The sequence below is a fragment of the Aspergillus melleus genome (assembly GCF_016097325.1).
Source record: "Aspergillus melleus strain CBS 546.65 chromosome Unknown contig1, whole genome shotgun sequence".
NCBI classification, from domain to species: domain Eukaryota; kingdom Fungi; phylum Ascomycota; class Eurotiomycetes; order Eurotiales; family Aspergillaceae; genus Aspergillus; species Aspergillus melleus.
Window position 1 is genome coordinate 1,190,144 of NW_025763370.1, and position 26,868 is coordinate 1,217,011.

General features: G+C 50.8%; 11 protein-coding genes across 11 annotated transcripts; 3 read left to right on the forward strand and 8 right to left on the reverse strand.

Annotated features, from left to right (window-relative positions):
- Positions 1–332: 332 nt before the first annotated feature.
- Positions 333–1,267, reverse strand: LDX57_000464 (putative metalloreductase Fre8; the record flags this gene model as incomplete). The annotated part of the gene is made up of 2 exons (XM_046082111.1): positions 333–889; positions 952–1,267. 2 exons carry the CDS (start codon positions 1,265–1,267, stop codon positions 333–335), a joined length of 873 nt encoding a protein of 290 aa, XP_045938068.1.
- A 525-nt stretch (positions 1,268–1,792) lies between these two features.
- On the reverse strand, positions 1,793–2,848 carry TPD3_1 (HEAT repeat domain-containing protein; the record flags this gene model as incomplete). The annotated part of the gene is made up of 4 exons (XM_046082112.1): positions 1,793–2,131; positions 2,186–2,523; positions 2,584–2,684; positions 2,748–2,848. 4 exons carry the CDS (start codon positions 2,846–2,848, stop codon positions 1,793–1,795), a joined length of 879 nt encoding a protein of 292 aa, XP_045938069.1.
- A 236-nt stretch (positions 2,849–3,084) lies between these two features.
- Positions 3,085–4,112, reverse strand: TPD3_2 (HEAT repeat domain-containing protein; the record flags this gene model as incomplete). Its single annotated transcript, XM_046082113.1, has 4 exons — positions 3,085–3,615; positions 3,667–3,818; positions 3,877–3,982; positions 4,050–4,112. The coding sequence occupies 4 exons, from the start codon at positions 4,110–4,112 to the stop codon at positions 3,085–3,087; spliced, it is 852 nt and encodes a 283-aa protein (XP_045938070.1).
- Positions 4,113–4,844: 732 nt separating this feature from the next.
- FRS1 (phenylalanine--tRNA ligase subunit beta) lies at positions 4,845–7,428 on the forward strand. Its single transcript, XM_046082114.1, has 9 exons — positions 4,845–5,071; positions 5,128–5,168; positions 5,224–5,243; positions 5,303–5,379; positions 5,446–5,575; positions 5,636–5,902; positions 5,957–6,198; positions 6,260–7,068; positions 7,136–7,428. The coding sequence occupies exons 1-9, from the start codon at positions 5,019–5,021 to the stop codon at positions 7,297–7,299; spliced, it is 1,803 nt and encodes a 600-aa protein (XP_045938071.1). The 5' UTR covers positions 4,845–5,018; the 3' UTR covers positions 7,300–7,428.
- Positions 7,429–9,328, reverse strand: RPS3 (40S ribosomal protein uS3). Its single transcript, XM_046082115.1, has 3 exons — positions 9,043–9,328; positions 8,507–8,820; positions 7,429–8,335 (listed from the first exon to the last, which is right to left on the reverse strand). The coding sequence occupies exons 1-3, from the start codon at positions 9,194–9,196 to the stop codon at positions 8,003–8,005; spliced, it is 801 nt and encodes a 266-aa protein (XP_045938072.1). The 5' UTR covers positions 9,197–9,328; the 3' UTR covers positions 7,429–8,002.
- Positions 9,329–12,273, reverse strand: YMR1 (phosphatidylinositol-3-phosphatase YMR1). Its single transcript, XM_046082116.1, has 3 exons — positions 12,071–12,273; positions 11,521–12,003; positions 9,329–11,467 (listed from the first exon to the last, which is right to left on the reverse strand). Exons 1-3 carry the CDS (start codon positions 12,092–12,094, stop codon positions 9,713–9,715), a joined length of 2,262 nt encoding a protein of 753 aa, XP_045938073.1. The 5' UTR covers positions 12,095–12,273; the 3' UTR covers positions 9,329–9,712.
- A 1,530-nt stretch (positions 12,274–13,803) lies between these two features.
- Positions 13,804–14,364, forward strand: EXG3 (Glucan 1,3-beta-glucosidase 3; the record flags this gene model as incomplete). Its single annotated transcript, XM_046082117.1, has 1 exon — positions 13,804–14,364. The coding sequence occupies one exon, from the start codon at positions 13,804–13,806 to the stop codon at positions 14,362–14,364; it is 561 nt and encodes a 186-aa protein (XP_045938074.1).
- Positions 14,365–14,774: 410 nt separating this feature from the next.
- Positions 14,775–17,060, reverse strand: LDX57_000471 (putative respiratory complex assembly protein Rmp1; the record flags this gene model as incomplete). The annotated part of the gene is made up of 1 exon (XM_046082118.1): positions 14,775–17,060. One exon carries the CDS (start codon positions 17,058–17,060, stop codon positions 14,775–14,777), a length of 2,286 nt encoding a protein of 761 aa, XP_045938075.1.
- A 277-nt stretch (positions 17,061–17,337) lies between these two features.
- On the reverse strand, positions 17,338–18,408 carry LDX57_000472 (N-terminal C2 domain-containing protein; the record flags this gene model as incomplete). Its single annotated transcript, XM_046082119.1, has 2 exons — positions 17,338–17,908; positions 17,969–18,408. The coding sequence occupies 2 exons, from the start codon at positions 18,406–18,408 to the stop codon at positions 17,338–17,340; spliced, it is 1,011 nt and encodes a 336-aa protein (XP_045938076.1).
- Positions 18,409–18,959: 551 nt separating this feature from the next.
- LDX57_000473 (uncharacterized protein) lies at positions 18,960–19,388 on the forward strand (the record flags this gene model as incomplete). Its single annotated transcript, XM_046082120.1, has 1 exon — positions 18,960–19,388. The coding sequence occupies one exon, from the start codon at positions 18,960–18,962 to the stop codon at positions 19,386–19,388; it is 429 nt and encodes a 142-aa protein (XP_045938077.1).
- Positions 19,389–20,300: 912 nt separating this feature from the next.
- On the reverse strand, positions 20,301–23,077 carry LDX57_000474 (uncharacterized protein; the record flags this gene model as incomplete). Its single annotated transcript, XM_046082121.1, has 2 exons — positions 20,301–20,339; positions 20,408–23,077. The coding sequence occupies 2 exons, from the start codon at positions 23,075–23,077 to the stop codon at positions 20,301–20,303; spliced, it is 2,709 nt and encodes a 902-aa protein (XP_045938078.1).
- Between the last annotated feature and the right edge of the window lie 3,791 nt (positions 23,078–26,868).

Sequence of the window (26,868 nt, forward strand, 5' to 3'; positions counted from 1 at the left end):
GAACCCTATGATGTTCGACGATCGTGGTTCTCGGTAATACAGCGTTTCTTTTGAACAGATTCGTTTCGATTACAACTAGAAGTTTCAAACGGTCGGCCTCGAAATTTCTAAGAATGCGAAAAGACTTTGGGTATTGTTACATGCAGATATCCGGCGCTTAGCTTGAATAAGTCTTCATATATTTAAATCTGCGGCTAAACGTCTTCGAACAACAAGGGGGTGAAGGACCGAGCGCATAGTCTCTATATGGAAAGTAAGTGCGAACAGGTTCTAGTCCTCAAATCTTTCAAATCCGTCTTTCATAACCAACCACCAATGTCACAACCCAGGTCCTATCGTTTCACAGTCCAACCACATGCAAAATTGATTCCAAACCCCAGCACGGCCTCTAAAACAAACAGCTGGGCCTGAGGAACATGAAAGTAAGCCGCAAAACACAAAGCCCCTACCAAAAATAGGTGCGTGATGTAGAAAGCCTGTCGTTTGGTTTTGATCGGGGCAGTAGTCCAGGACCACATGCCACGAGAGGCACTCAAAGGTCGTGCGAAACCCATCAGTAATATCGCCATGGTGATTCCACCAAGACCCCATTGAACATCGGCGTCTTGGATACGTTTCTCTATTAGCGAGCTAAAATCCGGATGACTGGACTGTATAAAGAAAGATAGGTACAAGATAGCATGTCCGGCAAGTAACGGCGACAGGACCAATCGGCCTAGGAGCCGATGATAGGGCGTTAGAAACGGCTGTGGAATAGCCGTCAACACTGACAGAGGCGATGGCGCTCCGGGTTTCGAAGGAGCGATGTATAGAGCAGGCGACATGAGCACTTGGAAGGGGAGCTGCGAGAGGCCAACATGGCCTAAAGCTTTGGTGAGATGCAGGTAATCTATCCGTGCAATTAGCTGGGTTCCCCGACAGAATTCGGTGCATGTGAGCAAAGATACTTACCATCCCCTGTGTTCCAAATCGAAAGACTCACTAGCCATGCTAGCCAGAGGAGAGAGAAGATATATTGCTTTCGTGTTTCGGTCCAGCCCGGAAAGAGCGGAGAATCCAACCATGATTTCGGCTTACGAGCGCGTCTGTTGTTGGGTTTATCTGCGCTCTTTGTACTTTCATGGTAGATATGATATAGTCGAATGATGGCAATGACTAGCAACACGGAGCCTTGAGCATAATATCCGCGAATGGTTAGAAGCTCCCGACGCTGTTGCTTCTCGGCTGGTGAGACGGTCACGAAGTGCCAAGGCCACGTGAGTGACATCGCAGAGGAATATAAAGGGGATTCTATAATGACCAGAAAGAAAAAGGGAGAGATAGATAGTAGACTAGTAAAACAGAATCAGGTGAAGGTGTGCTGTACGCGATAAGAGAGACGCGCATGAAGAAGGGCTGAGCTGTGATGGCGGCAGATCTACAAGTGGCCCATTTCGACGGGGAGAGCCTGACTAACCCTCCGCCTGCGACTGGTCAAATAACTGCGCAAGAAAGGGTGCCCTAGGCTACTTTTTTTCTGCGCTTTAAACACGTGAACCTAGCTCTAACATAAGAACATCACCATTGGATTTTCATAGGATTATTTGATAGTGGACCAAAAAGACTCTACATTGCATGCGCCATGAAGCATTTCATCCCAGTCAGGTGACCCGACCATTTCTAAGCTGACGAATCGTCATTTCCCCCCCAAAAGCAGTGTGAGTATACGATTTTCATTTCCCACTCGTAAGAAAGTGTTCTCTTAACACGTGTAGGCAGCCGACCGAGACCTACGCCGAGTCGTGGCATTCGTTCACGGCGAAGTCTGCATCACCTCCTCGTGGCCGCCTGCGGCAGTCGTTGCAAAGTACCGAACGTCAACATCCTCGTCCTGTTGCAGTTTCTCTAAGCTCGGGAGAACCCGCTGCTGGATGAGGTCCTGGCTGCGTGGCGATTGAGTTGCGGTTTTGCCCGACTTCTCCAGGTCCGTCAAGGTGCCCTCCGCCGGGAGGCGGCGCATTGTGTCAATCAATACTGCGTAGGACTTGGCAACGTTGAAGCGGATGTTCGGAATCTCATCGGCCACGAGTCTGTCCATGATGGGGAGTATCGAGTTTTCAATGATGTCCAGAGAGACAACGGGCGCAAGGGTCTAGATGAACATGTTAATATGGCATTTTCTAGGAAAGACGGAAGGCAAGCATACCGAGATAGCGAAGCATGTCGTCATTCTGTACAGGTAGTTGGGGTGCTGTCCCATCGCCATGACCTTAGGAATAATGGACCCCTTAGCCCAATCAACGCCGAATACTTCCGTGAGCTTCCGCAGATTTTGCGTAGCGGCCTCACGGATGGAGAAAACGGTGTCACCAAGCCAGCCCATGCAGAGGTCGCTGAGCTGTTCATCGAAGAACTTGACTCCCAGCTGGCTGGCAAGAAGAGGGATATACTCAATGATTGCGAGGCGAACTCGCCATTGCTTGTCTTCAGCCAGTTGGACAATGGCGGGGAGAAGCGACTGAGAGAGGAGTTCAATGCCGATGACTGTACAAGGTCAGGCTATGCGCATTCAATATGACATATCTACCGGGATGCAGTGCTTACCATTGTTGACCAGCTCCAACTTAGAGATAATGTGCAGGCGGACATCAGGGAATTCATCCTTGAGCATCTGGAGGAACATCGGAAGAAGATGGGCAATCGTCCTATGTACAAATAAAATGGTTAGCGCCTTGATTCAGTCGACTGTAGGAGACAGATGTGCTTACTCGTCCTTGCCAAGCAGTGGCGCAAGGCCACTGATTTGGGTACCCAAAGCTGCACGCACGTGTTGAGACGGGTCCGAAACAAGATCTTCCACACTGGTCATGATTTCGTTGAGAAGCGTTTCCCGGTCAATGAGACTGCAGAATCCTGTTGCAACATTAGCCTATGACCATATCCGAAAAGAAAATAAGAGACCTACCTGGGATCTGGCCCGCAATCGCAGTACGGACTTCAGCTTCGGTATCCTTCAGAAGCTTAACGAAGGAGGGCACCATATCCCGGGTCACAACCTCCTCGTGCACGGCTTTAGCGATCTGGAAGACAGCGTTAGAAGGGCGTTCATCGAAGATATGTCAGAACAACACTTGGCGAACCAACCTTCTCGTATCTATCGGCAACCATGTATCTAACCCTCCAGCTCTTATCCTCGAAGAGGCTTCGCAAAGAAGTCAACAAGACACCGTGGCTAGGCTGTTGCTCCTTGGGGATCTCCTCGGCGATCGCAATGAGAATATCGACCGTGAGCAGACGCACGCTATCCTGGTCGTCATTGGCCAGATATTGAAACAGGGGTATCATTTCCTCAATCACGACTTGAGTGTTCAATTCCTTAACGAACTTGGCGAGGTTGTTTGCTGCCTGCCGTCTCACCATGGGCGTTTCGTCGTGTACGAGACCTCCGAAGTATTGGCGGAGACTTTGCTGCAGCGGCTGGGGAGCCTTGCTGTATGGAGCACAGTAGAGACCGGTAGCAGAGACTTTCGAGGTGAACCAATCGGCTTTCGAGAGTCGTAGGACCATGGGGACGAAGTAGTCTTCGATTTGCTTTTGAGACAGTTGTTCGCCGATCTTGTTGAGGGATTCCACGGCCTATGAAAGTGTCATTTAGTCTGTTCCCTCAGCATCAATCATCTCACCTACCTTTTCTCTAACCAAGGGTTCCTCAATGGCGGCCAAGTTCTCCAGAGGAGAAAGGAGAACGTGTCCGTATTCCGAGCCGCCGACATACTCTGTGAAGTTACCCAACTCTTCGCTCAGTGCGGTCAAAACTTCATCCTCATCCTCGACGGAATCTAGGAACGTAAGGGTTAGGCGGGTGATGTCACTGGAGAGGCAACGGCGGCAACTGACCATCAAGGAATGGGATGAGTTCCTCGCGAGTCCGCTCGGGCCCCAAGGCCAGAGCAATCGTGGACAGACGGTGGATGGCATTGAGACGGAGGAGGACGTCGTCATGCTAGAAGAGGCGATCGTCAGAACCTATTACGCCGACGACCACGGGGGAGTCACGAGGGACACCGCACCTTCAACTCGTCGATAAGAACAGCGATAGGGTAGAGCTCGTCGTTTTCACCCTGACCCTCCATAGCGAATGTGATGGATTATATGCTTAATATGTGCTCGGAAGAAGGAAAAAGGCGAGAGGCGAGGATGTGACCGGTCCCAGTCCTCACTCAGGCAGCTGATTATTGTTGCTTTTAGACCAGGTCTCACGCGGAACCCGGAGAGAAGACTCGGAGGTAATCTAGAACGGAGGGGCAGACCAAAAAAGGAATAGGAAAGACCAAGTTTAGCACCTGCTCGGATGCGGATTAGCCTGTGTAGTCGAGGGAGGCGTGGTGGTATAGGAAGGGATAAAGAGTGGATGCTGCGAGAGACCCCCGGAGCGAGGTTTCGTGGGGTTTGGGCCGCCGCAGGACGACAAGTGAGCAACAACAGAGCAGCAGTAATAGCAGCAGCAGCATACCTCGACAATTGGATTGGGGCCAAACAAGCGATGGTCCAATATTTTGGGGAGCAGAAACAAAGGGGGAGGGGTGAATTAAGAAGGGGATCCGAGGCGGAGAGGGAGAGGGGGGGGAGCAATCTGATAAAAAAGAGGACTTAACAGGGTAGGATTGAATCTTGCGAAGGAGAGAAGAGATGACGGTCTGCCTTTCCTGAGCTGTGGCTGAAGAACGGGAAAGTGACCGTACGGAAATGGTATGGTAATCCCGTTCTTTTGGAGGGGTGTCTGTGGCGGTGCATCTGCTGTGGCTGGTCGGCCCTCCGAGAAGGGTCAAGCCCCAAGCAGCAAAAGTGCGACTTTATGACTCCGACTCTCTGCCAGCGCAACGCCGCAATTCCCTACCCCACTTCGTTCTGGTTGGATTCCTGTCTGTTCTCCGGTTGAATCGTGCAGTGCCGATTCTCCTGGTGCAAGGGTACTTCCTGTCGCTTGTTCTCTGACCTTGCCTATCTTCCCCTCTGCGCATCCAAGAAACCCCTCCATCATGCCCACTATCTCGGTCGACAAGGCCGCGCTCTTCAAGGAGCTCGGACGGGAGTGCGCAATCCCTTTTGATCTCCTCGGAATATAGTCGCTGATTATCTGGCCTGCAGTTATACCACCGAAGAGTTCGATGAGTTGTGTTTCGAGTTCGGTATGTTTGTTGAACTGTCCGTTTCTGCGGGGTTGATGCTAACGTTGCTCGATAGGTATCGAACTTGACGAAGATGTACTTTAACCCTCCTCCGCCTCTATATACACGTCTTTCTAATCGCCGAGAACCTATAGACCACGGATCAGGACCGACCAATCGTCGATGGAAAGCAGGTTCCGCCTGAGTTGAAGATCGAGATCCCGGCCAACCGGTACGCCCTCTCCGATGCCCACAGAGGCTGATAACGCAAAGCGCATGGAACTGAGTGGTTTGGCAGATATGACTTGCTGTGTTTCGAGGGAATTGCCCTTATGCTCAACATCTTCTTGGGCAGACAGCCTCTCCCCAACTACCGGCTCACCCAGCCGGCCAGTGGAGAGCTGGAGAAAATCATCGTGAAGGAGGACGTAAGTGTCGCACCCCGAAGCCTCCCTGCGGATCAATCTAAACTGAGCATCTGCACATAGACCATGAAAGTCCGACCGTTGGTTTCCGGTGCCATCCTCCGCAACATCAAGTTCGACAAGGCCCGTTATGAATCTTTCATTGCTTTGCAGGACAAGCTGCACCAGAATCTTGCTAGACAGAGAACGCTTGTGTCCATCGGTACCCACGACCTGGACACGATAAAGGGACCTTTCACCTACGAAGCCCTGCCGCCGAAGGACATCAAATTCACCCCTCTGAACCAGACCAAGGAGTTGGATGGAGAGGAACTGATGGCTTTCTACGAGGTATGACTGGGACATACGGTAACCCACAGGCTTAAATGCTTACAATCATCGCAGAAAGACAGACACTTGGGCAAATACCTTCACATTATCCGAGACTCGCCTGTCTACCCGGTGATCTTTGATTCCAACCGGACCGTCTGCTCGCTGCCGCCCATCATCAACGGTGACCACTCGAAGATTTCGCTGGACACGAAGAATGTCTTCATTGAGATTACGGCCCTTGATAAGACCAAGGTTGAGATCGTAAACAAAATCATGGTTGCGATGTTCTCCCAGTACACGACGGAACCCTTCACGTATGAAATCTCCGTGTTCTGTGGCCCAGAAAATGAGACATGCTAATTTGTTAATCGATAGCATCGAACCCGTCCAGATTGTGTCCGACCACAACAACGCGACCAGAATTACCCCGGACATTGCACCCCGCACGACCCAGGCGGAGGTTTCCTATATCAACCAGTGCTGCGGTCTGGAGCTATCTCCCGAGGAGATCTGCAACCTGCTGAAGAAGATGGCCTATGATGCCAGACCGTCCAAGACCTCCCCTGACCTTGTCGATGTGGACATTCCCCCAACCCGTGCCGATGTACTCCACCAGGCAGACATCATGGAGGATGTTGCCATTGCGTACGGATTCAACAATCTTCCCCGTTCTTTCCCTAGCAAGTCCGGCACCATTGCCCAACCTCTACCGATCAACAAGCTGTCCGATATCGTCCGGATGGAAGCGGCCATGGCAGGCTGGTCCGAAGTCTTGCCTTTGATCCTGTGCTCCCACGACGAGAACTTCGCCTGGCTCAACCGCAAGGACGACGGCAACACTGCCGTGAAGCTTGCCAACCCTAAGACCCTGGAGTTCCAGGTTGTGCGTACCAGTCTTCTTCCCGGTCTGTTGAAGACGATCCGTGAGAACAAGCATCACTCCGCGCCCATGAAGATCTTCGAAGTCAGCGATGTCGCCTTCAAGGATCTGTCCCTGGAGCGCAAGAGCCGAAACGAGCGTCACTTCGCTGCGGCGTGGTACGGCAAGACCAGTGGATTCGAGGTCGTCCACGGCCTGCTGGACCGCATCATGGCGATGCTCAAGAGCGCCTTCATCACCGGCGAGGAGGGTCTTGAGAACCCCGCCATGAACGACTCCCAGTACTGGATCGAAGAACTTGACGGTAAGTCCCCAAGATGGCCGCACAATTTGCAGAAAGATAGTTTACTAACGCTTTTCGGATTCTACAGAGCCCACTTACTTCCCCGGTCACTCCGCCTCCGTGCACGTGCGCATCGCGGGCAAGGACCACGTGATCGGTGCCTTCGGTATCCTGCACCCTACGGTGTTGGAGAAGTACGAGCTGAAATACCCCGTCAGCACGCTGGAGATCAACATTGAAGCTTTCCTATGAGCGAAAGGGTAGACGAAAAGCGCCTTAGACATTAAAGTGTAGAGCATAGATGTGCTTGACCACTTAACATATACGCCTAGAACGCCGGTGTTACGACCAAGAAAAAATTAGCTTCTTTTTAGTTTGAGACAAATTCAAAAAAAGATTACAGTTGATATGTACTGCGTAGTCGACTTGGACCCGGGGTAGATTTCTGACGTCAAGGAAATCCATACGAGATTGAATAGTATGCATGGGGCCAGTCAAAAAGGCAGAAAAAAGAAATTACGGCGTATGCGAGATGGAGTGTTTAAGATGTTTTTTCCGTGATATTTTGCTTTTATGTTGATTCCAGAGATCTGGAGTCCACCATACGCCAATGGAGGGAAAAAGTATAAGAAAAAAAAATAATATATGAACCGTAAAAATCTTTTTTGTTTTGTTCTTTTGGAGAAGCCCCGTAAATTTTCGTTTCGGACATCAATCTTTTTGGGTTTCATCCTACCCAGATCTTTCACTAGTATTAACATTCTTTTCTCTTCATCTTTTCTTTTTCAGGAACAGATTCGTAGAATGGAAGACGCCTTCCGCAGCAGAGGTTGGGGATGCGGCGAGAGGAGAGACATTGGAAGATCATGTAGTTGTTTATTTGCGTCAGGTAAAGAAACAAGGTAGGACGACAGGAACGAAGAAAAAAGAGCAGGGCCTAAGAAAAGAAACCAGATTACTCCTGCGCAAAAGCCTCCGCGCCGGCACCTTCCTGACCCTCCGTGGCCTGCTGCTCGGCCAGGCGCTGCTGCTCGGCGAGCTGCTGAGCGGCCAGAGCCTTGGCACCGTAGTCCTGGCTCATGGGCTGGAGGATGGGCTGCTCCTCCTTGGGCTCGATGATGGTGACGGAGTCGGGGAGAGTCTTCTGGGGGCCGGCCTTGCCCTCGGGGTCAGAGCCACGCATGATCTTGACCTTGATACCAAGGACACCCTGGCGGAGGAGAACGTGGCGAGTGGCGGAGTCGATGAATTCCTTAGCGGGCTGACCGGAGTGGATCATGAATCCGTCCTAGAGAGAGAAAGATCGCAAGTCAGTTATGCGTTGACGCATTGTCGGTAAATCCGTTGTGCTGAAATCGTCTCCGAAACGTATATCCCAGATCTTCCCCATTCATACTCTTTGAAAGATATATCCTTCCAACACGATTCAGACCGGATTCCTTTCGGGGTTCAAACATACAGTGAACTTCATGGACTTGGCACGGGCAGCACGGAGCTTTCCGGAAACGACAACCTCGCAACCCTTGGCACCGCTCTCCATGATGAAACGGAGAACACCGTAGCAAGCACGACGGACGGCCAGACCGTTGAGGAGCTTGTAGCGGAGGGACTCGCACTGAGCGACGGCGGAGAGACCGCGGTTCTGGACCTTGGCGGCATAGAGGGAGACGGAGTTCTCGGGGAACTTGAAGCGCTTCTGGATGAGAGAGGTCAACTCGCGGATGCGGCGACCCTGCTCTCCAAGAACCTCCTGGGTGTGGGTGGCACGGATGACTGCGAAGAAAAGAACACCCGTTAGCATTCAAAATCGATCCATTTCGTCTTGTTGTGTCCCATGTGATCTATTCCTTCCGCCTATGCGCTGCTTTCGTTGTGTTTTGATTTTTTCATGTTCCGTTCCTTCTCCTGTTCTTCCTCATCCAACAACTTCTTTCCCCATCTCATCCCACACTGGGCACGAAACAAATAACAAGGATGTGGAATCGAGCGACGTACTGATGTCGGTGACGGTGGGAGTGACACGGACTTCGACACCCGAGTAGCCCTCCTCAGCCAGCTCGCGCTGGAAGAACTCGTTCAACTCGGCATAGAAGACACCGTCGGCGACGAACTTGCGGCGCTTCGAAATAGCTCCCTGGACAGCAGCCATGATTTCGTTTCTGCGGGTTGGATTGGGTTGTCGAAGAAACGGCCGAGGACGCGGTTGTGGCGGAGCTCCAAAGTTGGGAAGTCGTTCGAGGGCGAAATGGTCGGCAATCGTCGAGATCAGTTTTGAGATTCCGCGTTAGTGGGGGATTTTTTGGCCGGTAGGGCTTAGGGTTTAGGGCTCTACACCGCCTGCTACTTCGGGGCGCTTCGGGGCTGCTCGCTGGGGTGCCTGATCCGTCGGGCACCCAGCTATGTCATCGAATACGCTTGGACCACCTCTTAAGAATAACTCCATCTTTACTCCGTACACCGTATGTACATCAACATCTCACAATTGGAGGTTGGCTTTGGTCACATCATGAGCAAACGTAAAGTCAACAGCACTTCATAGCCATGCACACTCATCACAGTTCTAGACATGTTCTAGGCCAGTCCAGTGGTGGCCGATCATTACCATAGATACATCGAATCGTTAAAAGTCACTTCCAAAGTTTTTAAACTTGAGCAAATGGGACTCTCATTGCATCTCAACTTCCATCTGACTGATAGCCTTGGAAGCTTGGCCATTTTCCTTGTTCTTCGAGAAGGACAAGTCAGACACTCCCAAGGACACGTCATCCATCTCGGCTGCGACAGCCTTAGGGGACTCTCGGTCATTTGCTGCGTTTCCAACCGGACTGTGAGAGGATTCAACCGCGGTCAAGACCGGTGTTCTGGCGCGGGACGTATCGCGGCTGATTGGCGCAGTAGCACTGGCCGAGCGAACGCCATTCATTTCGGCATCTGTCCGGCCAAATGCCTCGCTCCACCATTTGACTTCATTCAGTCGAGGGAAGATCAGACGCTCTTTGCCGCGCTTATGGTCGTCGATGATAGAATCATACTGCGGGTTGAGAAATTGTTCCCTCCGAGCGAGGAAGTAATCCCACACGCTCCGAGTCCGCTCTTTTGCCTTCCAGTCCACGCGCTCTTTTTCGCTGTTGAAGAGGAAAGTGCCAAATTGGCAGGCGTAGAGGTGATAGAGTAGCCGTCGCAAAAACCGTTCATTAAACTCGAATCGTGTAGGATACTGGTGTAAGAGCTGATAGGTTGCATCCAAGAATTGATGGAAAACGGGGCTTGTCTCCTTCACCTTCGTTACTTCTTTCTCCGGACCGGCTGATCTTGGTGCCGGGCTGGGGTTCTTAAGGCCGGGTTTATCAGAGTCATAGCTTTGCATTTCTCCCTCCGAGTCAGGAAGAGAATCACGACTTGTATTGTCCCGGTTGAAGAAGCCTTTGGCGCTCAGGAATGCGTTTTCAATAGCCTTACCGGCCCCTCCGGAATCGCCAAATCCACGGTTGGAGTCGCCCCCAATTCTTTCATTCTCGATTTGGAACCATTTGTCACTATTCAGGTGACCAGATCGATGTCGGAACATGTGCCCAAAAGACAGCCAGTCTTTTTCCACCAGTACCATAAAACCTTCCATGGTCCGATAATAAGGGTCAAGGCACACTTGACTTAGAGCACTCAATTGACTTGTTCGGTCCCATCCATCGGAGCAGTGGATCAAAACATGCGAGTGTTGAAGACCAACCTGACGAGCGATCAAGCCAGCGCCGTCTAAAATGCCAGAGATATGCTTCAGCCATCCGCTGCGTGCAAGGAGGTCTTTATTTGGCCCCAAAGGCGTAACATCGGACTCCTTTAGCGCATCGATTACCTTGTTCAAAGAGTCCCTCATGACGTGAATATTGTCGATCCCGAGGTACGCTTTCGTCGCGAACTTATAGTTGTCCATATTTTCAGAGCCAAGGCCCACGGCTTGCATGGCAAACGCGTTGACAGTTGGCCGCGCGTCGACAATCAAGTTATGCTGCTGAGCCCCATATACATGGGGCTTCTGCTCCGTGTCACCTTGGAACGCCAACATCTCTTCTTCCAGCTCCTCGGCGTTGGTTAAGGTAATTCCCGCCTGATTACTTGACATGTCACCCTGCGTCGAGCTGGAAGATTCGCTTTCAAGCTGCGCAGGAGTAATGCCGGCCAGTGGTCGTTCTGAGCGGGAAGTTGAGAAAATCGCGGCTAATAATTTCTCATCCTGAATGGAACGGTTCTGACGCACACCCACCAGGGGCTGCGAACTTCGGGTAATCGAGCAATTGTTAATAGGGTGAAGATATGTCAGGACAGGAACCCTTGCTCTCGAACGATAGCGTCCTGCATAATTGAGCGTGTTGTCAGAAATGGCGGATGGGATCGGGAAAATCGCAGGATATGTCGGAGAGAACTGGATTTGCAGTCAGCAGGATGCCATCGGAGGCCACAGCAAGAAGTTTTTACCCCGTAGTCCATGTTTATTTGAGATATACGCCATCCATGGCCTTCCTGGTCCACACCTTGCCTAGCCCACTCTTTACGTGGGTTGTACAGCTCCCAACCGTTGAGCTCACGCTCCGGGGGAGGCGGCTGGTAGGTAAATGCATAGAGTTTATCGATCCGGCCCACTTTGCATGTCCATCCCTTAATGCATTCGTATACATCACGCGCCTTGGATTCACTAGCGAAATAGAAGCACACGAACGCAAAATCACGACACCGCAGACGGATTGAAGAAGGCTGGCGGGAAGCCGCGGGAGTCGGACGATAGGTGCAGAAAGAAATTATCGGATAGGTTATCCAAAGCTCTTTCGGCCTTGTGGGCGTATCCTGAGTTTGCACGTTGTTGGGAGTCGGGGGAAGGTGGGAGAAGATAATGTGGTGAGGGGTGAGGTGGAGGTTGCCAACGACTTGTTCACCACGACGCGCCAAGGTCACATCGTCAACCTTTGGGACATCAAAGGAAACATATTAGCATATTGTTACTTGCAGAAACATCAAGGAGGCAGCATACCTTGGCGACCCGTGTTCTCTCCATGCCTTTGCTATTATTTGATCCGCCTCACCTTCATGGCTGACCCTTCATTGAGAGTATATTGGAGGCAATCCTGTACAGTAGGAGAGCTAGTAGTATAAGATAGTGTATGCAATATGTGCTCAATATTGACAAAACAAGGGTCAGAAACCAAAGAGAAGGACGGAGTTTAGAGCGGGTTTGGTGGAAGCTGGAGGGAGGAATTCCGGGGACAAAACCAGCGGGCAGCACGGGACCGGTCAGATGCGGAGCCCCTCGCTAACCAAACCAACTCGTCTACGTCAAGGTCCAGTGATGCTTCCTCCTTCACTCCTTCCCTCCCTCCACCTCTTCGGACTTACATCGACCAATTGCCCTGTCTGACAAAAGTGGTACAGCTGCAGGCAATATAATCCAGGAGAACCCTCTTGATAGTAATATTTTGGTCATGTTTCCTGGCTTCGTAGTCAGGTTGCTCTATACTACGTTCTGCCATTCGACTTGTTACAACGTTTGAGTGCTCCGTCTATTGCCAATAACTGATCGTTCGCTCCCTTATCTCAGCATCTGCTATTTAATCTGTCTGCCAGAAACATCCCACTGTGTCTTCATTTCATGCCCAACGACACATGTCCATGTCCAATGCGCATTAGCGCATGCGACGGCAGCCACTACTAACAAACTTCCTTCGATCCTTGTACAATCATGCTTGATTCAGGCCTATCACCACCCACTGTAGACGATATCTTCCGATATCGCTATCAACATGGGACGAATCTAGGATCTGTTTTCATGCATGGCCCGTGGTTAGACAACAGCGTGTTTGAAAATGACCCAGACGGCTCAAGGGAACTCGAAGCACTGAAAAGGTTGAACCCCAACCAGCAATGCCGTCTCCAGTCTTATGATCAACTTCAAAGATTCGTGCTGATCTAACGAGATATCTCAGTTCACTTCACGAGAAAGGACTCAAGCAAACCACGTCTATATGGCAAGCTCACTGGCTTTCTGCTTTAACCGGGCAGGACTTGACATGGCTCAGAGATGTCGCCAAATGCAATTCGATTCGTCTACCTATTGGGTTTTACACTCTTGGGCCAGCCTTTTGTCTAGGCACCGGCTTTGAAGGAGAACCATCTCAGGTGTATACAAGCTGTTGGAATACCCTCAAGCACTTGATACTGAAATGTCAACTTTACGGCATTGGAGTCTTGATTGACCTTAAAAATATCCCGGGTGGTCAACTTTGCTCTCAGGATGAGAGCAGCGAAACGGTAAATGTTTGCGCCAGCATTCACAATCGGATATTGGTCAGGGACTGCCTCGCTTTCATCGCCCAGGAGGTCACATTCCACGCCCTATGCGGAGTTATTGGGGTGCAAATTTCCAGCGACTCAGACTGGAGAACCTGGGGCCATGAATGGTATGACGAAGTTCTAGAGATCACGAGTTCAATTAATCCATCTTTGCCCATATATATCAACGATGGCCAGAACCTGCCCGCAGCCCTTGATTATGCAATATTGCGAAACAGGCTTCCAGCCCCGTTGAATCGGAGCCCGATTGTTGTGGAGTCGCACAGGCACTATATTGCTGAATCGGACCAATCTCAAGAACCCCAAAACATACTCGAGAACGTCGCCAGGGCACTGACAGAACTGACGGTCCATCATGGCAAGGTTGTATCACAAGGAACTGCCGTAGATGTCTACATTGGAGAGTACAGCTGCCACATGAACGACGGGGCTTGGAAGCACATGGACACATTAGAACGAGATGTATTATCGAAGAGCTTCGGCCAGGAGCAAACCAAACAATGGACCTCCAAAGCCAGTGGATCTGCTTTCTACCGCTTCAAATCGAGCGGAGCCTGCGGTGTGGAGCGTGATTTCGAACAACAAGTCAAAAATGGCTCGATTCCTGCACCAGCATGGCTTACGGTACCTCGTGACCAAGTTTCTGCCAAAGTCGAACAGGCAAATTCCCAAAGGCCTCAGCTGCAAAACAAATTCCTCTCACAGACTTCAGGATCCATGAGCCCTCATGGCCGCCGCCGCTTCTCCCTTGGCTGGGACCTTGGTTTCAATGATGCGCTGTGCTTTTTCGCCGCGATGTCTCGAGATGTCATCCCTGGCCACAGGGACGGGGGAGACAAAATCGGTGCTCTGGACCTATGGGTTCGGAAGCGTGTAATTGAAGCGACTTGCTTAGGCGAGGACCTCGACGTTGAATGGGAGAATGGTTTCCGAACCGGAGTTGACGATTTTTACAACGCAGTTGCAGTCGCCATTTGAATCTCATGACAGGGACACGGTATCTCGCAACATCCAGTTCAAAGCTTGTCGACTATTTAATGTTGAGTTGGTCCCTTTATTGCTCGAAATCTTTACTTCAATTTCTCGTGTACGGAGTAATTCGGCGGCACATGAGGAGCTCAAAACACCGTCGAGGTTGATTTTTCTGCTTGACTGCTGGCGATGAACTTATCTTGATATTTTAGGTACGCAGATGCCATCAACAGCTATAATCTTAATAATTCAGTGACATGACATTCCGAAGATCTCCAACATTTGCTCTAGACAAGAATAGGCATTAAACGGAGGGGATGGTTCTGTATTCTATATACATTGTTCAGAGATGGTTAATTAGTACATAAGCCACAGATCATTAAAGGCTCTCAGTTGACGGTTTCTAATATACATGACTATGACATTGGCGTTGCACGCCAGGCCTTATCCACATCAAAAGCCAACGCACAAGCAGCTTTATAAAAGGAGCTGAAATCCCTAGCTTTCATCGAATCACCCACCTCATGGTAGGCAGAAACAGACGAGTCCTTGGCTAACTTCATATCCAGGAAACAGTCCGTGTTCCGGTGGGCATAGTACGGACCGCTTTCGAAATAAGAGTAGTTGAGCAAATGGCCCTGGTAGAGGTAACGATGGATGCTTGTGGATTGAATGCTGTTCACGGGCAGGAACATGTATTCGCCCACGGTTTCGCCACTGGGGTCCGTATTTTCGCTGGCATTGGACAAGGCGTCGTTCGGGAGCGAAAGGTCTATGAAGGCGGGAAGCGGTCTGTCCTCCCGGTTGGTTCTAGCCTTGAGAAAGACATCTTCCAGGGTCTGCTGAAGGTTAAGGAGGAAAGGGGTTATTTGAGCTCCTTCCAGGAGGTCGCGGGTTAGCTTCCGCGTGAATCGGAGATCCAGCCCGTTCTCCGGAAGCAAGTAATCCACGGTGGTCTTGGATAGAATCGTTTTGGCATCCTGCAGGCGCACATTGACAGTCGGGTTCACATCATCGCCGTGTACCACTCCCACTGTAAACTCAACGTCAAGGGTTGGGAATACGTTTGCGTGTTTCCAAGACGGGACGAGTTGAATGCGGTGATGTCGGGTGGAGGTAGGCAAAAGAGGGGTCAGGCGACGAAGAATGGATGCCACTTGAGGGATATCGGTGGTAAAAGTCCGAGGAACAGACAGTTTGCCGAGTTGATTGGCACTGATGGTCTCGTTCACGAGGGACGGCTTGCGCTGGAAAAGACATCTGCCAACGGCCGCTGAAACGGACTCGTGCACTCTGACGTCATTTTCGTGATCGATGTTGGGGCTGGATTTCTGTCGGAGCAGTTTCAGAAGCTCGTCGGGGAGGCGTGTTTCGTGGTTGTCGAAAAGGGGCGTTTTGAGATGTTTGGCCTTAGCTGATTGAGCTGGTGGGACAGCCCACCGAAGCCATGGCTTTTCCCGGTTCCACCAAATTGTGCTATCCTCTGGGCTGAAATCGTGATATGACACAGACTCAGAGGCAGAGACATATGTGCCAAATGGTGTTTGAGGAGCAGTTGTATCATGTATCGCTAGGTTGAGTGTTCTCATGGCATCGTCTGCACCCTGTTTGTTTTCGGCCAAGTAAAACAATTTGCTTGGTTTTGAGGCATGTTGCTCAAATGCCACGCCGTAAGTCGTGCTGATCCATGACAGGAATTCTGGCTTGAAAATTCGATCGATAACTTTGGCTCTAGGATCATCTTGTGGGTATAATTGAATGTCTTGCTCTCGTATCCTGGTTGTAGCATCGTGTACTACATCACGAAGGGCTTCGCATGCTTTTTGGCTTCCGGTTATCCGAATCAGTCCAATAGAATGTGTCAGGTCAACTTGAACGTCGTGGAGGCTGGCTAGCACCTCGAATGAGAAGTTGGTGGATCGAACGAGGAGTGACAACAAAGGTGGCGGGAGCTGGTAATCCAGTTGACCAGTTTCGCCAATAACCCCGAGTTTCCAGCAATCTCTGAGAATCGTTTCGGCTAGAATATCCTTTGTGGTCACATCCTCTTGTGATTTCGTAACTCTAACGCCATTGCGCACATCAGCTGTGTCAAGAAATGTCGAGATTCCCGGCCTCCATTCAGAAGCATGTCCTAAAGCCTTCCCATCCTCCTCCTTCTCCAGTAACTCAGATATATATGCACTCATTTGTTTGACGCTAAGAGACTTCCAGATCTTTCGTCTGTGATCGTGCCACTCGTCGAGGGACAACTTATCCCCTGGCTTGTAACGTCGGAGGAATTCGATATTCTCGGTCACCAAATCTTCGTCGACTAGAGTCTCGGAGGTCTCAACATCTCCCAGCATCAGCGACAGGCCGCTTTGATCCGCGGACTCATCCTTGACTCGGCCTGGGTATCGGCGTTCTCGATCCCTCAAGAGAAGCACCTCCGCTGATTCACCCAGCGCTGGGACCGGGTTAGGCACTCTTTTGCCCCACTGTCCTTTGTGACGCGCGGAATCCTTCAGATGAAAGCGCCTTTTAGCTGTGTGTCTTGGCGGTGCCCTTTTGTCCTCGTCCCCGGGCTCGGATTGCTGGCTATTGGAGCGAAGGAATACATCGTACCGACGCAGTGCGGGCGACAGCGTGCATTTTCGGCATATCGGTAAGGGTTGGCAGCTAAGCAGATCTGCTGCAGCTTGGGAGGACCGCGACAACATAAGTAATAAAGGAAGCAAGTCGCTTGGGTTTCTGCGACCTTGAGAAAAACCGGCCTTGAGAAAAAGAAAGATTGGGATCTTTTGCGCCGCGGAGAAGAAATGGGTCCGCAATGCGCTAGTCCTAGAGCGGAATGGTCTCTAACCGGCTTTCGAAGTATGAAGTTATCATCATGTCTCTCACCATTCAAATCAGAACAAAAGATGTAATTCAGCGCAGAATATATAATCGGGTATTGACTCTAATTTTCAAACCAGAACGAAACGACTATCTCCAGCCTCACTCCTTACTACTAATTTCCCAACTCTTCAAATCTTCACGAACATCAAACTCCGACAACTCGTTATCACTATTGCTGCGATTTCTCCATGCGTTGGCCTTGGCAGTACTATAAAGATTCTGCTCAATACTCCCAGCCTTTCTTGTATGGCCTATGGCGGAGTGATATTCAGGCGCCCTACCATCGTGGCGAAGTTGGTTACTCCCGGAGCTTCTGGGTCGTCGTTCGAAACTAGGGGATAGTCGGTTCGGTGTACTGGATCTTGCACCTGTATCGTTCCTAGTCGATGGGTCGTCCTCTGCTGCTCTCCCAGACCGTGCATCGTGGGTATCCTGGCTCCAACTGATGGAGCCTGAAAATAGCTCTTCGATCAGCTTATCCGCCGGCAGGTCGTCCGATCGAGCATTCCAGGAAGCAGCTAATGTGCGGCGATACATGTCCTGCATGTCTGCAGCCTCTCTGCTCTGGGTGTTTATGGTGGGCATGGGGCCTAAATCCACCGGATCGCCCTGTTCAGCAGAAACCACGCCGGCGATTCCTCCAAACACCATGGCCGATTTCAGGGGCGGTCTGCCGGCCTTGTCAGTCACGAAACTCACGGCCATCAATCAACCCGCATCATCGACTTACGTTGTGAAATTGCGATCGCCATCCACCTGGTGCATGGCTATCGCGATTTTTAGTGTGCTGTTGATCTTGCTCTCCTGCATCAAATATCTCCTGATGACACCTTCATGATCATCACTCTTCTCCACATACTCGGAAAGGTTCAGTCGGATCCTCCCCAGAATATTCCTCGCCTCTCCGGTTGCTCCGGCCTCGAATTCCTGAATGATCTCGAAGTTGATGTCGCATTCGTGAAGGGTCTGGTTGCGATCGATCGTAAGCCGCACCGACAATGTCTTCTCGTAGTTCCAGTATGCCCGGTGGTCCAGAATCACTGCCTTATCTGTGTGTCCATGGTGTTCAGTGGCGCTCGTTGAAGGTAGACGCCATTTCACATATGCTGTTCCGTTCACGAGGGGGACATTATTGAGATCGATAATCTGGAATAGGTAGCAAGTCAGCATCACATTTGAACTGCATACATGGTCGGCTTAACTTACTCGGAGGACAAGCTCAAACCTGGGCTATCCTAGATTTTCAGCATACCATCCCATGCGGTTTCTTCTCCGTCAGTCTGAACTCACCCTCCGATTCTTTGGAACTGGTAGAAAATCACTATTAGCATCAGAAGATCAGACATGAGGTCATCAAATCCGGCCCTGGCCAAAACCACCCCGGTCAAAGGTATCCTGGGAAAACATACCAAATGCCTGCATAATCGGCAAGGCGCAAGATCTGCGTTTATTCGGTGATCATCGGCCACCCATTGACTCGAATCTGCTCTGGTCCTTCTTTATCTTCTCCAGCTTACTACCAGGTAGGGGGGTCCGATGGCCTCGGTCTCTCTCACCCCCCACACTCCTCAATGAGGCGGTGAGTCGACGGATCCGGCAGAGACAGACCGCCCCGGTAACTCTCCGCTTCGGCTCCAAATTCCACGGGCGCCCCCGAAGTTCATCGCTCGGCTTGCAACCACCGATATCCTGTACCTTCCGCTCCCATCGGTCGCGAAACCATGAATTCCTCCCAACTACCACCTCCGACTATGGATCGTCCTCCTCTCTCCCCGCCCTCTGAGCCTACATCCTCTCCCACCACCAAACCCGTCCCATTGGACTCGTCCATCCGCACGACCCCGATCCATCCTCTCCTGCCCGGCGTGCGCGTCCCGAGTGAACCATTGCCACTTTATAAATACCACCCAGTCACTTGTGCGCCGATCGACCCCGAAGAACACCGCGCGCAGCTTGACGAACTGCGCCAGGAATTCCCTACCCCAGAGGCCGCGCTCAAGGCACAAGAGGAAGCGGCCCAGGAAGTCAAGCAGAAGATCGAAGAAGCGGAGAGGAAGCGCGAAGATGTGCAAAAAGCCATGGATAAGAAAGTCAAGGAACGGAATACCGAATTGAAGGTCCTCTCGAAGTATCAGGAGGTTAAAACTTAGGGCCTTGTGGATGCCGTGGAAGAGGTCCTACCAGATACTGAGAGGGAGGTTCTGTCTCTCGGTTTGGGTGGAACTATCAATTATCACTTTAACCTCAGGTCGCTAGAGGAAGCACGCGATCATTCGAGGGCGGTTCAACAAGGTACCATCGAGACCTGAGCACCTGGCTTGTCTTGCGCCAAATTTCGCCGTCTTGACTCAGGTCATCGCTTAGCGCGAGCGCGCGCACACAACATGCATATGAGACATGGAAGGCTCCCAATGTGCCGTTTGCTCGGCTCATTTTGCGGGGGCTACCTGGCTCAATCTACTCGATTCAGCTCGATGTACAGCAGACTTCCCGAGAGCTGAGCCAACCTTGGGCTAATCGCGTTTTTGCGTCAAGAAAGTACACGTGCGATGGTTCCCACAGGCTTATAGAAGTTGCCAGGGCATCAACATCGAATTTAGGTCCAGTGGATTGCCTAGGAGCAAGAATAGGAAATTTTTGTCACGTTGTCATACCTAATAAACTGGTGAATGCAACAGACGCTCGGCAGAAGCTAGGGTTTGACCTCGATATATGGTGGAAATATCTCAAAAGCACGACACCATGGATGGAATTATTACTGGCGAATTAAAGCCCAGGGATTCCGGGCGTCTTGTTCTTTTTTATTCCAATGTGAATTACTGAGTGGCTTAGGCACTTCACGTCGCATGCGACTAGTCATGGTTATGGGCTATCGACCGATTTGTATAAAAAAAAGACATCAATGTATGTACCAGGCATGTCGTATCATATCGATGGCCGGCAAATATCACAAACATGAAATCCATCAACATAAAGAAACGCGTTATTACTCATATTATTAAGTAACTTCGTTGTCCATTAATCATAAGCCCGATATGCGTTGCGGCTCATTATCCCCCCCTTTACAATGTACCCAAGATCTTGACCAAAACGGGGAGCAACTAGAAAGAGAGAGTATTAGTTTGAGGGGTTGGTAAGGTTTTCAGGGATCTATGAATGAATGACTTACCTCAGAAGCATCCTCAATCAAGATTTGCGTTTCGTTGACAAACTTGGGAGACAGCAGGTGGTCGGCGTTGTCCAGAAGGCCACCGACTTCTTCCAGGAGGTCATGGGTGACGAAGGGCGAGACATCGTTGATCAAGTCCCGGGTCTCGTTAACGAACTTAGGCGTCAACAGACGAGTACCGTTACCAAGAAGGAAGCCCACTTCCTCGAGAAGCTTGGGAGTGACGGCAGGCGACACAGTGTCAATCAGGTTCTTGGTCTCGTCGACAAACTTGCTGGTCAGAAGCTTGTCGGCGTTATTGAGAAGACCGCCGACCTTGCCCAGCAGCTCGGGAGTGACAACAGGAGAGATGTCATCAATGAGATCGCGCGTCTCGTTGACGAACTTGGGCGTGAGAAGGTGGCCGGCATTGCTAAGGAGACCGGCCACTTCGCCGAGCAGGGCAGGCGTAATGACCGGCGCGATACCGTCAATCAAACCGCGGGTCTCCTTGACGAACTTGGGTGTCAATAGGTTGTTGGCATTACCCAACACACCTTGAGCCTCATCGACGAATCCTGGCGTCAACAGAGAAGCCGCACTCTTCAGCAAGCTGCTGACTTGCTTGAGCAGTTGAGGAGTCACCACAGGAGCAACCGAGCCGATCAAGCCCTTGGTCTCCTTGACGAACTCGTGCGTGAGCAGATCAGCGGCGTTATCCAAAAGACCAGCCACCTTTCCGAGGATTTCGGGGGTGAGGATAGGAGCAATCGAGTTGATCAAGCTCTTGATCTTCTTGACGAAGTCCTTGGTAAGTAGATCGTTCGCGTTGTTCAGCAACGAGCTGATCTCCTTGAAGAGCTCTGGCGTGACGAGCGGGCCAAGCGAGTCGATCAGTTTCTTCACCTCGTTGACGAAGTGAGGCGTCAACAACTTGTTGGCATTGCCCAGCAGGTCGGTGAGCTCGTTTCCATCGATCAACTTCTTGATCTCGTTCACAAACTGGGGTGTCAACAACTTGTTGGCATTGCTCAACAAGGAGGTAAGCTCGTTTCCATCGATCAGTTTCTTGATCTCATTGACGAACTTGGGCGTCAACAACTTGTTGGCGTTGTTCAGCAGGGAAGTGAGGGCGTCCGAGTCGATCAGTTTCTTGATCTCATCGACGAAGTGAGGAGTCAATAGCCTGTTGGCATTGCTCAACAAGTCGGTAAGCGCATCCGAATCGACCAGTTTCTTGATCTCATCAACGAAGTGAGGCGTCAATAGCCTGTTGGCATTGCTCAACAAGGATGTGATATCGTTTCCATCAATCAGCTTCTTGATCTCATTCACGAATTGAGGCGTCAGCAACTTGTTGGCATTATCCAACAACGAGCTAATCTCCTTGAAGAGACCAGGCGTGAGGAGCGGTCCAAGCGAGTCGATCAATTTCTTGACCTCGCTAACGAAGTGGGGTGTCAGCAACTTGTTGGCGTTATGCAGTAACGAAGCGATTTCTCCGAAGAGTTCAGGCGTGACGATCGGACCGAGCTGTTTGATCAAGCTCTTGACCTCCTTGACGAAGTCCTGGGTCAAGAGGCCGTTGGCATTGTTCAACAGGGAGCGGATCTCCTTGAACAATTCAGGAGTCAAGATCGGGCCAACGGCCTGGATGAGCTGTCGCGTTTCCTTGACAAATTCGGGAGTGAGCAGGTGGTTGGCGTTTCCAATCAGACCGTTGACCTCCTTCACAAATTCGGTGGTCAGGAGGTCGTTGCCATTGTCTAACAAGGTAGAGATCTTCTTGAACAGATCTGGAGTGACGAGAGGACCGATCGAGCTGATGAGCTCTTGGGTTTCGTTCACGAAGCTGGGAGTCAACAAAGAGTTGGCATTGTTCAGGAGACTCGTGACCTCCTTGATCAACTCCTGGGTCAGGAGCTTGTGTCCTGTGTTGATCAAATCCTTCGTCTGATCGGTGGTCTTGTCGTCAAACAGGTAGGCAAAATGATGGAAGAAGGACTCGACATCCTGCAAGAACGTCGGGTTCAGGATACCCAATAGACCGTCAATACCATTGCCCAGGTCTTTCAGAGGATTTCCAGTCAATCCATCGAGAAGACTCTTCAAAGGGTCACCATTGTTACTCGTGGAAGATGGCTTGGAGGAGTCCGAAGCTGTGACGGTAGTTTGTCCTTTCGGCTGAGCCGTACGGGAGGGACCGGCCTCATGGGAGGATTCGGCACCACCCTGAGACTCTGCGGGCGTCTCGGCGGGAGAGGCACTTGAGACGGCAGCACTCCCCTCCGAGTTCTGGGAGGAGGAACCTCCATTGCCGGTGGGGACAGACGGGCTATCTGTCGATGCTGTGGCGGCATTCTCACTGGGTTGAGCGTCTTCTTCTTCTTGGCTTGCGGATGGTTTTGGGGCTGCGTTTGACTGTGCAGGAACGTCGGCAGATGTTTGCTGGCTGTCAACATTGGCAGTTTCCTGCTCTTCTTCGACATCGGAGTTCTCCTGTTGTTCGGAATTGCCACTCGATTGTGCAGTCGGTTCTGGCGTCGTAGGGGGAACATGAGCTATAGAATGCTCCTCTGCCGGAGCACTCCCCTGTGTCGGAGCATTGCCCAGTGCTGAGGACACCTGGGTCGGGGTTGCCAGCGAGGCGCTAGAAAGCAAAAAGGCGGAAAAGATAGTTGAGAAACGCATGCTGGGTGGATGCTCTTGACGGGGGGAGGACGGCCAGCAATCGACGGCTGGAGGGACCGAGTACAGATCTACGGAGGCTGCAAGGCTTCCTTTATATCTGCAGGTGTGCGGAATCTACTCCCCACAGATCCATTGACTGGAACAGACCGAGGATTGTCCAATAATCCCCACATGTGAACTGAATAAGTCGAGTTGGTTTTTGCGTCGTTCCTACGCTACTGATGTCAGTGGCAGGACGGTTCGGGCTCGACCTAGCGGAGGTAATTCCCCTTTAGTTTCCGCATGGATACGACATGTTGATCTTTTTTTTATTTTTCTTTTCTTTCCTCCGGGGCATGGGTGAGCCATGGGGCGGGCTCTCCCTCTCTCACTGCCTCCGGCGCCGCACGGGATGATTCTCGTGGGCCAACGCATAATTTGGTCCGATCCGAAGCAAGCTATGCCTGTCGGACTGAGCCGTGCACTCCATGTTTCGTTGAAGGATCTTACTTTGCGGGAGGGGGAAGAGGGGGAACGAATGACGAGCACGGGAGATTGCGAAGTGCAGCGAGAATTGTTTTTTGGACCCTTTGCAAGGGTTTCCTTTTTCCGCTCTGCTATTCTATACCTCGGTGATCAGCATCAACACTTATCGTGTACGGGCAAGCGAGCATCTGACAATCACCTCGTTCCTCTGGGACTATAAGGGCATGCACCAATTGACTTGCCGATCTGTGTCAAATAGAAGTCTGTGATTGGGTACCTGGCTGGTAGTATGTTTTTAGTTCCTGGCTAGGGTGTGAGCCACTGAGGTACGGACCCTAGCAGAGTCTAACTCAAGCATCGGTGTGTTGGGGGTGCTCCACAGTCATAATTCTTGCCCTGATTCTCTCACTTGAGCACTCATTGCCAAATATGGTCCTACTTGCTAAGCCTGTTCGAGAGAAAGATTTCCGAAACGCGCTTTTTTTCTTCTTTTTTTCTCTGGCGGAGACGGATAGTAGACCCATGGAAAATTTTCGAGATGCCAACGAGCATATACTAGTTCAAATGCGAACCCACTGTTTGGAAGCAACGACTCGCTCTGGATCTGAACGTCTTCACCATCAACATTCTTCGGAATGTTAGGTATTGCAAGACCATGCAAGGACGCAGTCGACGCAGCAGCTGCAGGTGCTCCGCTGGCTACTCGGAGCGTTCGCTCGGTAACATGTGATATCTAGGAACAGCTTAAGCCCGAGATTGGAACCGGTCATTGGATGAGCGTTGCACCCATGTTTCCATCTTGGGATTAATTTCTTTTAGCTGGATGATCGGCAGTGGCCATTAAGCGGGGTTTGCGCCTTGGTTCCTTTTCGACCACGGTCAAAATCTTGTTTTTTCTTGGGAGGACGAGATGGAGAAACGGCTCATCGTTGCCCGGCTCTGACCTTCACCCCGTATATTGTGTCGCAACCGACTCCACTGATGTGCGAGCGGAGTCAACCATTCGGCGATTCTGTGTGGGCCATTTCCCCGAGAAAACGTACCTTGGCCCTGGGAGAATCTGGGGGTGCCTTTTTCTTGTCGAGAATAAAAACGAAGGGAAGTAAATAACAAACAAACAAATAATCATACAAGCGTCCCCTTTGCTCCAATTGAACATTCTATTATTGTCTAATCGTAGGTGTAATGACGCGGTATCAGAGACACTTCGTTTTGTTGTAAGACAGCGAAATGCTTATCATGCTATGGGTGGCATTCACCTTCCAGCAGGAAAGGTGCACCTGCAGCATCAGCCTCCTTGCTGATGCCTCGATCCAGAAATCTCCGAGTTAGTTCATTCCGGATGAGGCAATCCAGCTTGATAAGCGATCTTGGGCAATATAATTTGAGTCAATTATATTGGCCCTGACCCGGTCGGGATGATCCTGGGGAACCGCAATGGCGGGGGAAATACGGGTAGAGCAAGCGATCGTTCAATGCTTCGGGCACCAACAGATTATGTCACTGGTAATATATTGCGATCCGCAAGGGCGACCAAGGCCCAAGGACCATCTCGGCCCAGGATTCTTCGCTGAGACATGCGGGGGAAGCGTCGGTCGAGAGTCGCGATGGATGGAAGATGACGAGATGACGAGAGGGACGAAGGGGAATCGCGAAGGTTTCTCTTTTCGGCCGATCAGCTGAACGGGGAGTCTCCACTCCTTAGTCATTCTCTTATCCCCGTCTTTCTCTCTCTCTCCTTCCTTTTCTTCTATGGAACTACACGATAGATACTCGTAATTACTACTCCCAATGGCCTGAAACGCCATGGTCGCTTTGAAATGGCTTCTAGTGCTTTTGTTTCCTCCTCACTTTTCTTAAGGGGGGCACAAAGATACTCCCTAGATAGTCCTAAAATTCAGACCCAGGCGGACCCAACGGTAACAACTCAATATTCCGCCGGTTTGGCCTTAGGGGTGGAACTCAATTCGACTCCATCAACCCTTGGTCATAGCAGAATTGCCTCTGGGAACTGGCCCTCCTGTCAATCAGGAACCAACCTTCTTTCTATCGTGGGCCAGACCAGATGATACTGGAGAGGTTTTTCCTGTTCCTTTCCTCTTCGCTGCCTCTGGAGTCTGGACTCACATTTGAGAACCCATATCTAACTTTCGTACCTGTATCAGATATTAATAGCATACAGCATACTTGTCCTGAACCAGTGGCACCTGCACGGAACCAAAGAAGCGAGATCTTTCTCATCTATGCTTATTCCAGGACATTGGGATCTGCTACGTATCTCACATTCTTGCGGCCGTTTGCCCTGGGTGCTGTACATAGTACAGATGAGATCGGATTTCCCTTGCGTCGCTGCATGATTTCAAAACGCAATGTAACTAGACGAACGTTGCATCGATCCACCATGTCTGTCTAGAGCAGAGTCAGAGCATGCATCCTGCCTAGCTAGGCCTGACTCCACGGAAAGCACCCTGAGAACGACAAGACAAACGTGCCCAGGCCCATCAGGTCCTATTTTTGAGAACCATGTCTACCAACATGCTAAAAGCTAAAGCCAATAAGGTGAAACAGTGGGAACCCTTTCTAAAGCCTGTCTGGTTCCTCTCAAAGCCGAGACGTGACAACTACTTCCCGGTCAACTCTCGGCATTCTTCAGCGTCGACGAGCTTGGAAGATGTGCCTGAAAATCCATGATTGAGTCAGGTACAGCCGGAAAAGCTAAATCTCTGTTGACTCGTTTCTTCAGGAAATGTCTTCCACCTGGACTCCTCAATTGGTAAGATGCGCGGTATTCAGAGAGAAGAGAAAAAAAACTTAACCATCACTGAAACCTTCGTGGTTTCAACGGGGAGCTATAGTTACTACACCTCGCAAGCTTTCAACATCTGATTTCTTGTCTCTCTCTGGCTTGAACCGACAGGATAGACAGATTTTTCCATCTTGCTCTCCTTATTCATTGCTAAGAGATTAAGGGTGCGACTTTACCTACATGCTCAACACGTGTACAAACAGCCTCAACTTCAAAATTCACGAACGACCAAATTGCAGATCTTCGTTTGAAACGAAGCCAAGTGGTGTCGCTAGATCCCTATTCTCGCTATAATTAAATATGGTCGATTTGCAGAATAAGGGACAACCTTGCAAATTGCTCTGAAAAGTCTGTTACCCTATGAACTGACCCATGTGTTCCCTTTTCTCTGCCCTGGGATGGAGGGAATTATCTCTCTCGGAGGAGGGGAAGGGGGAAGGAGAACCACACAGAGTATCAAGTAAATGCGGGCTCCACTATGAAAATACCCTGTGTTGTATCTTCTTTCTTGCACTTTGTT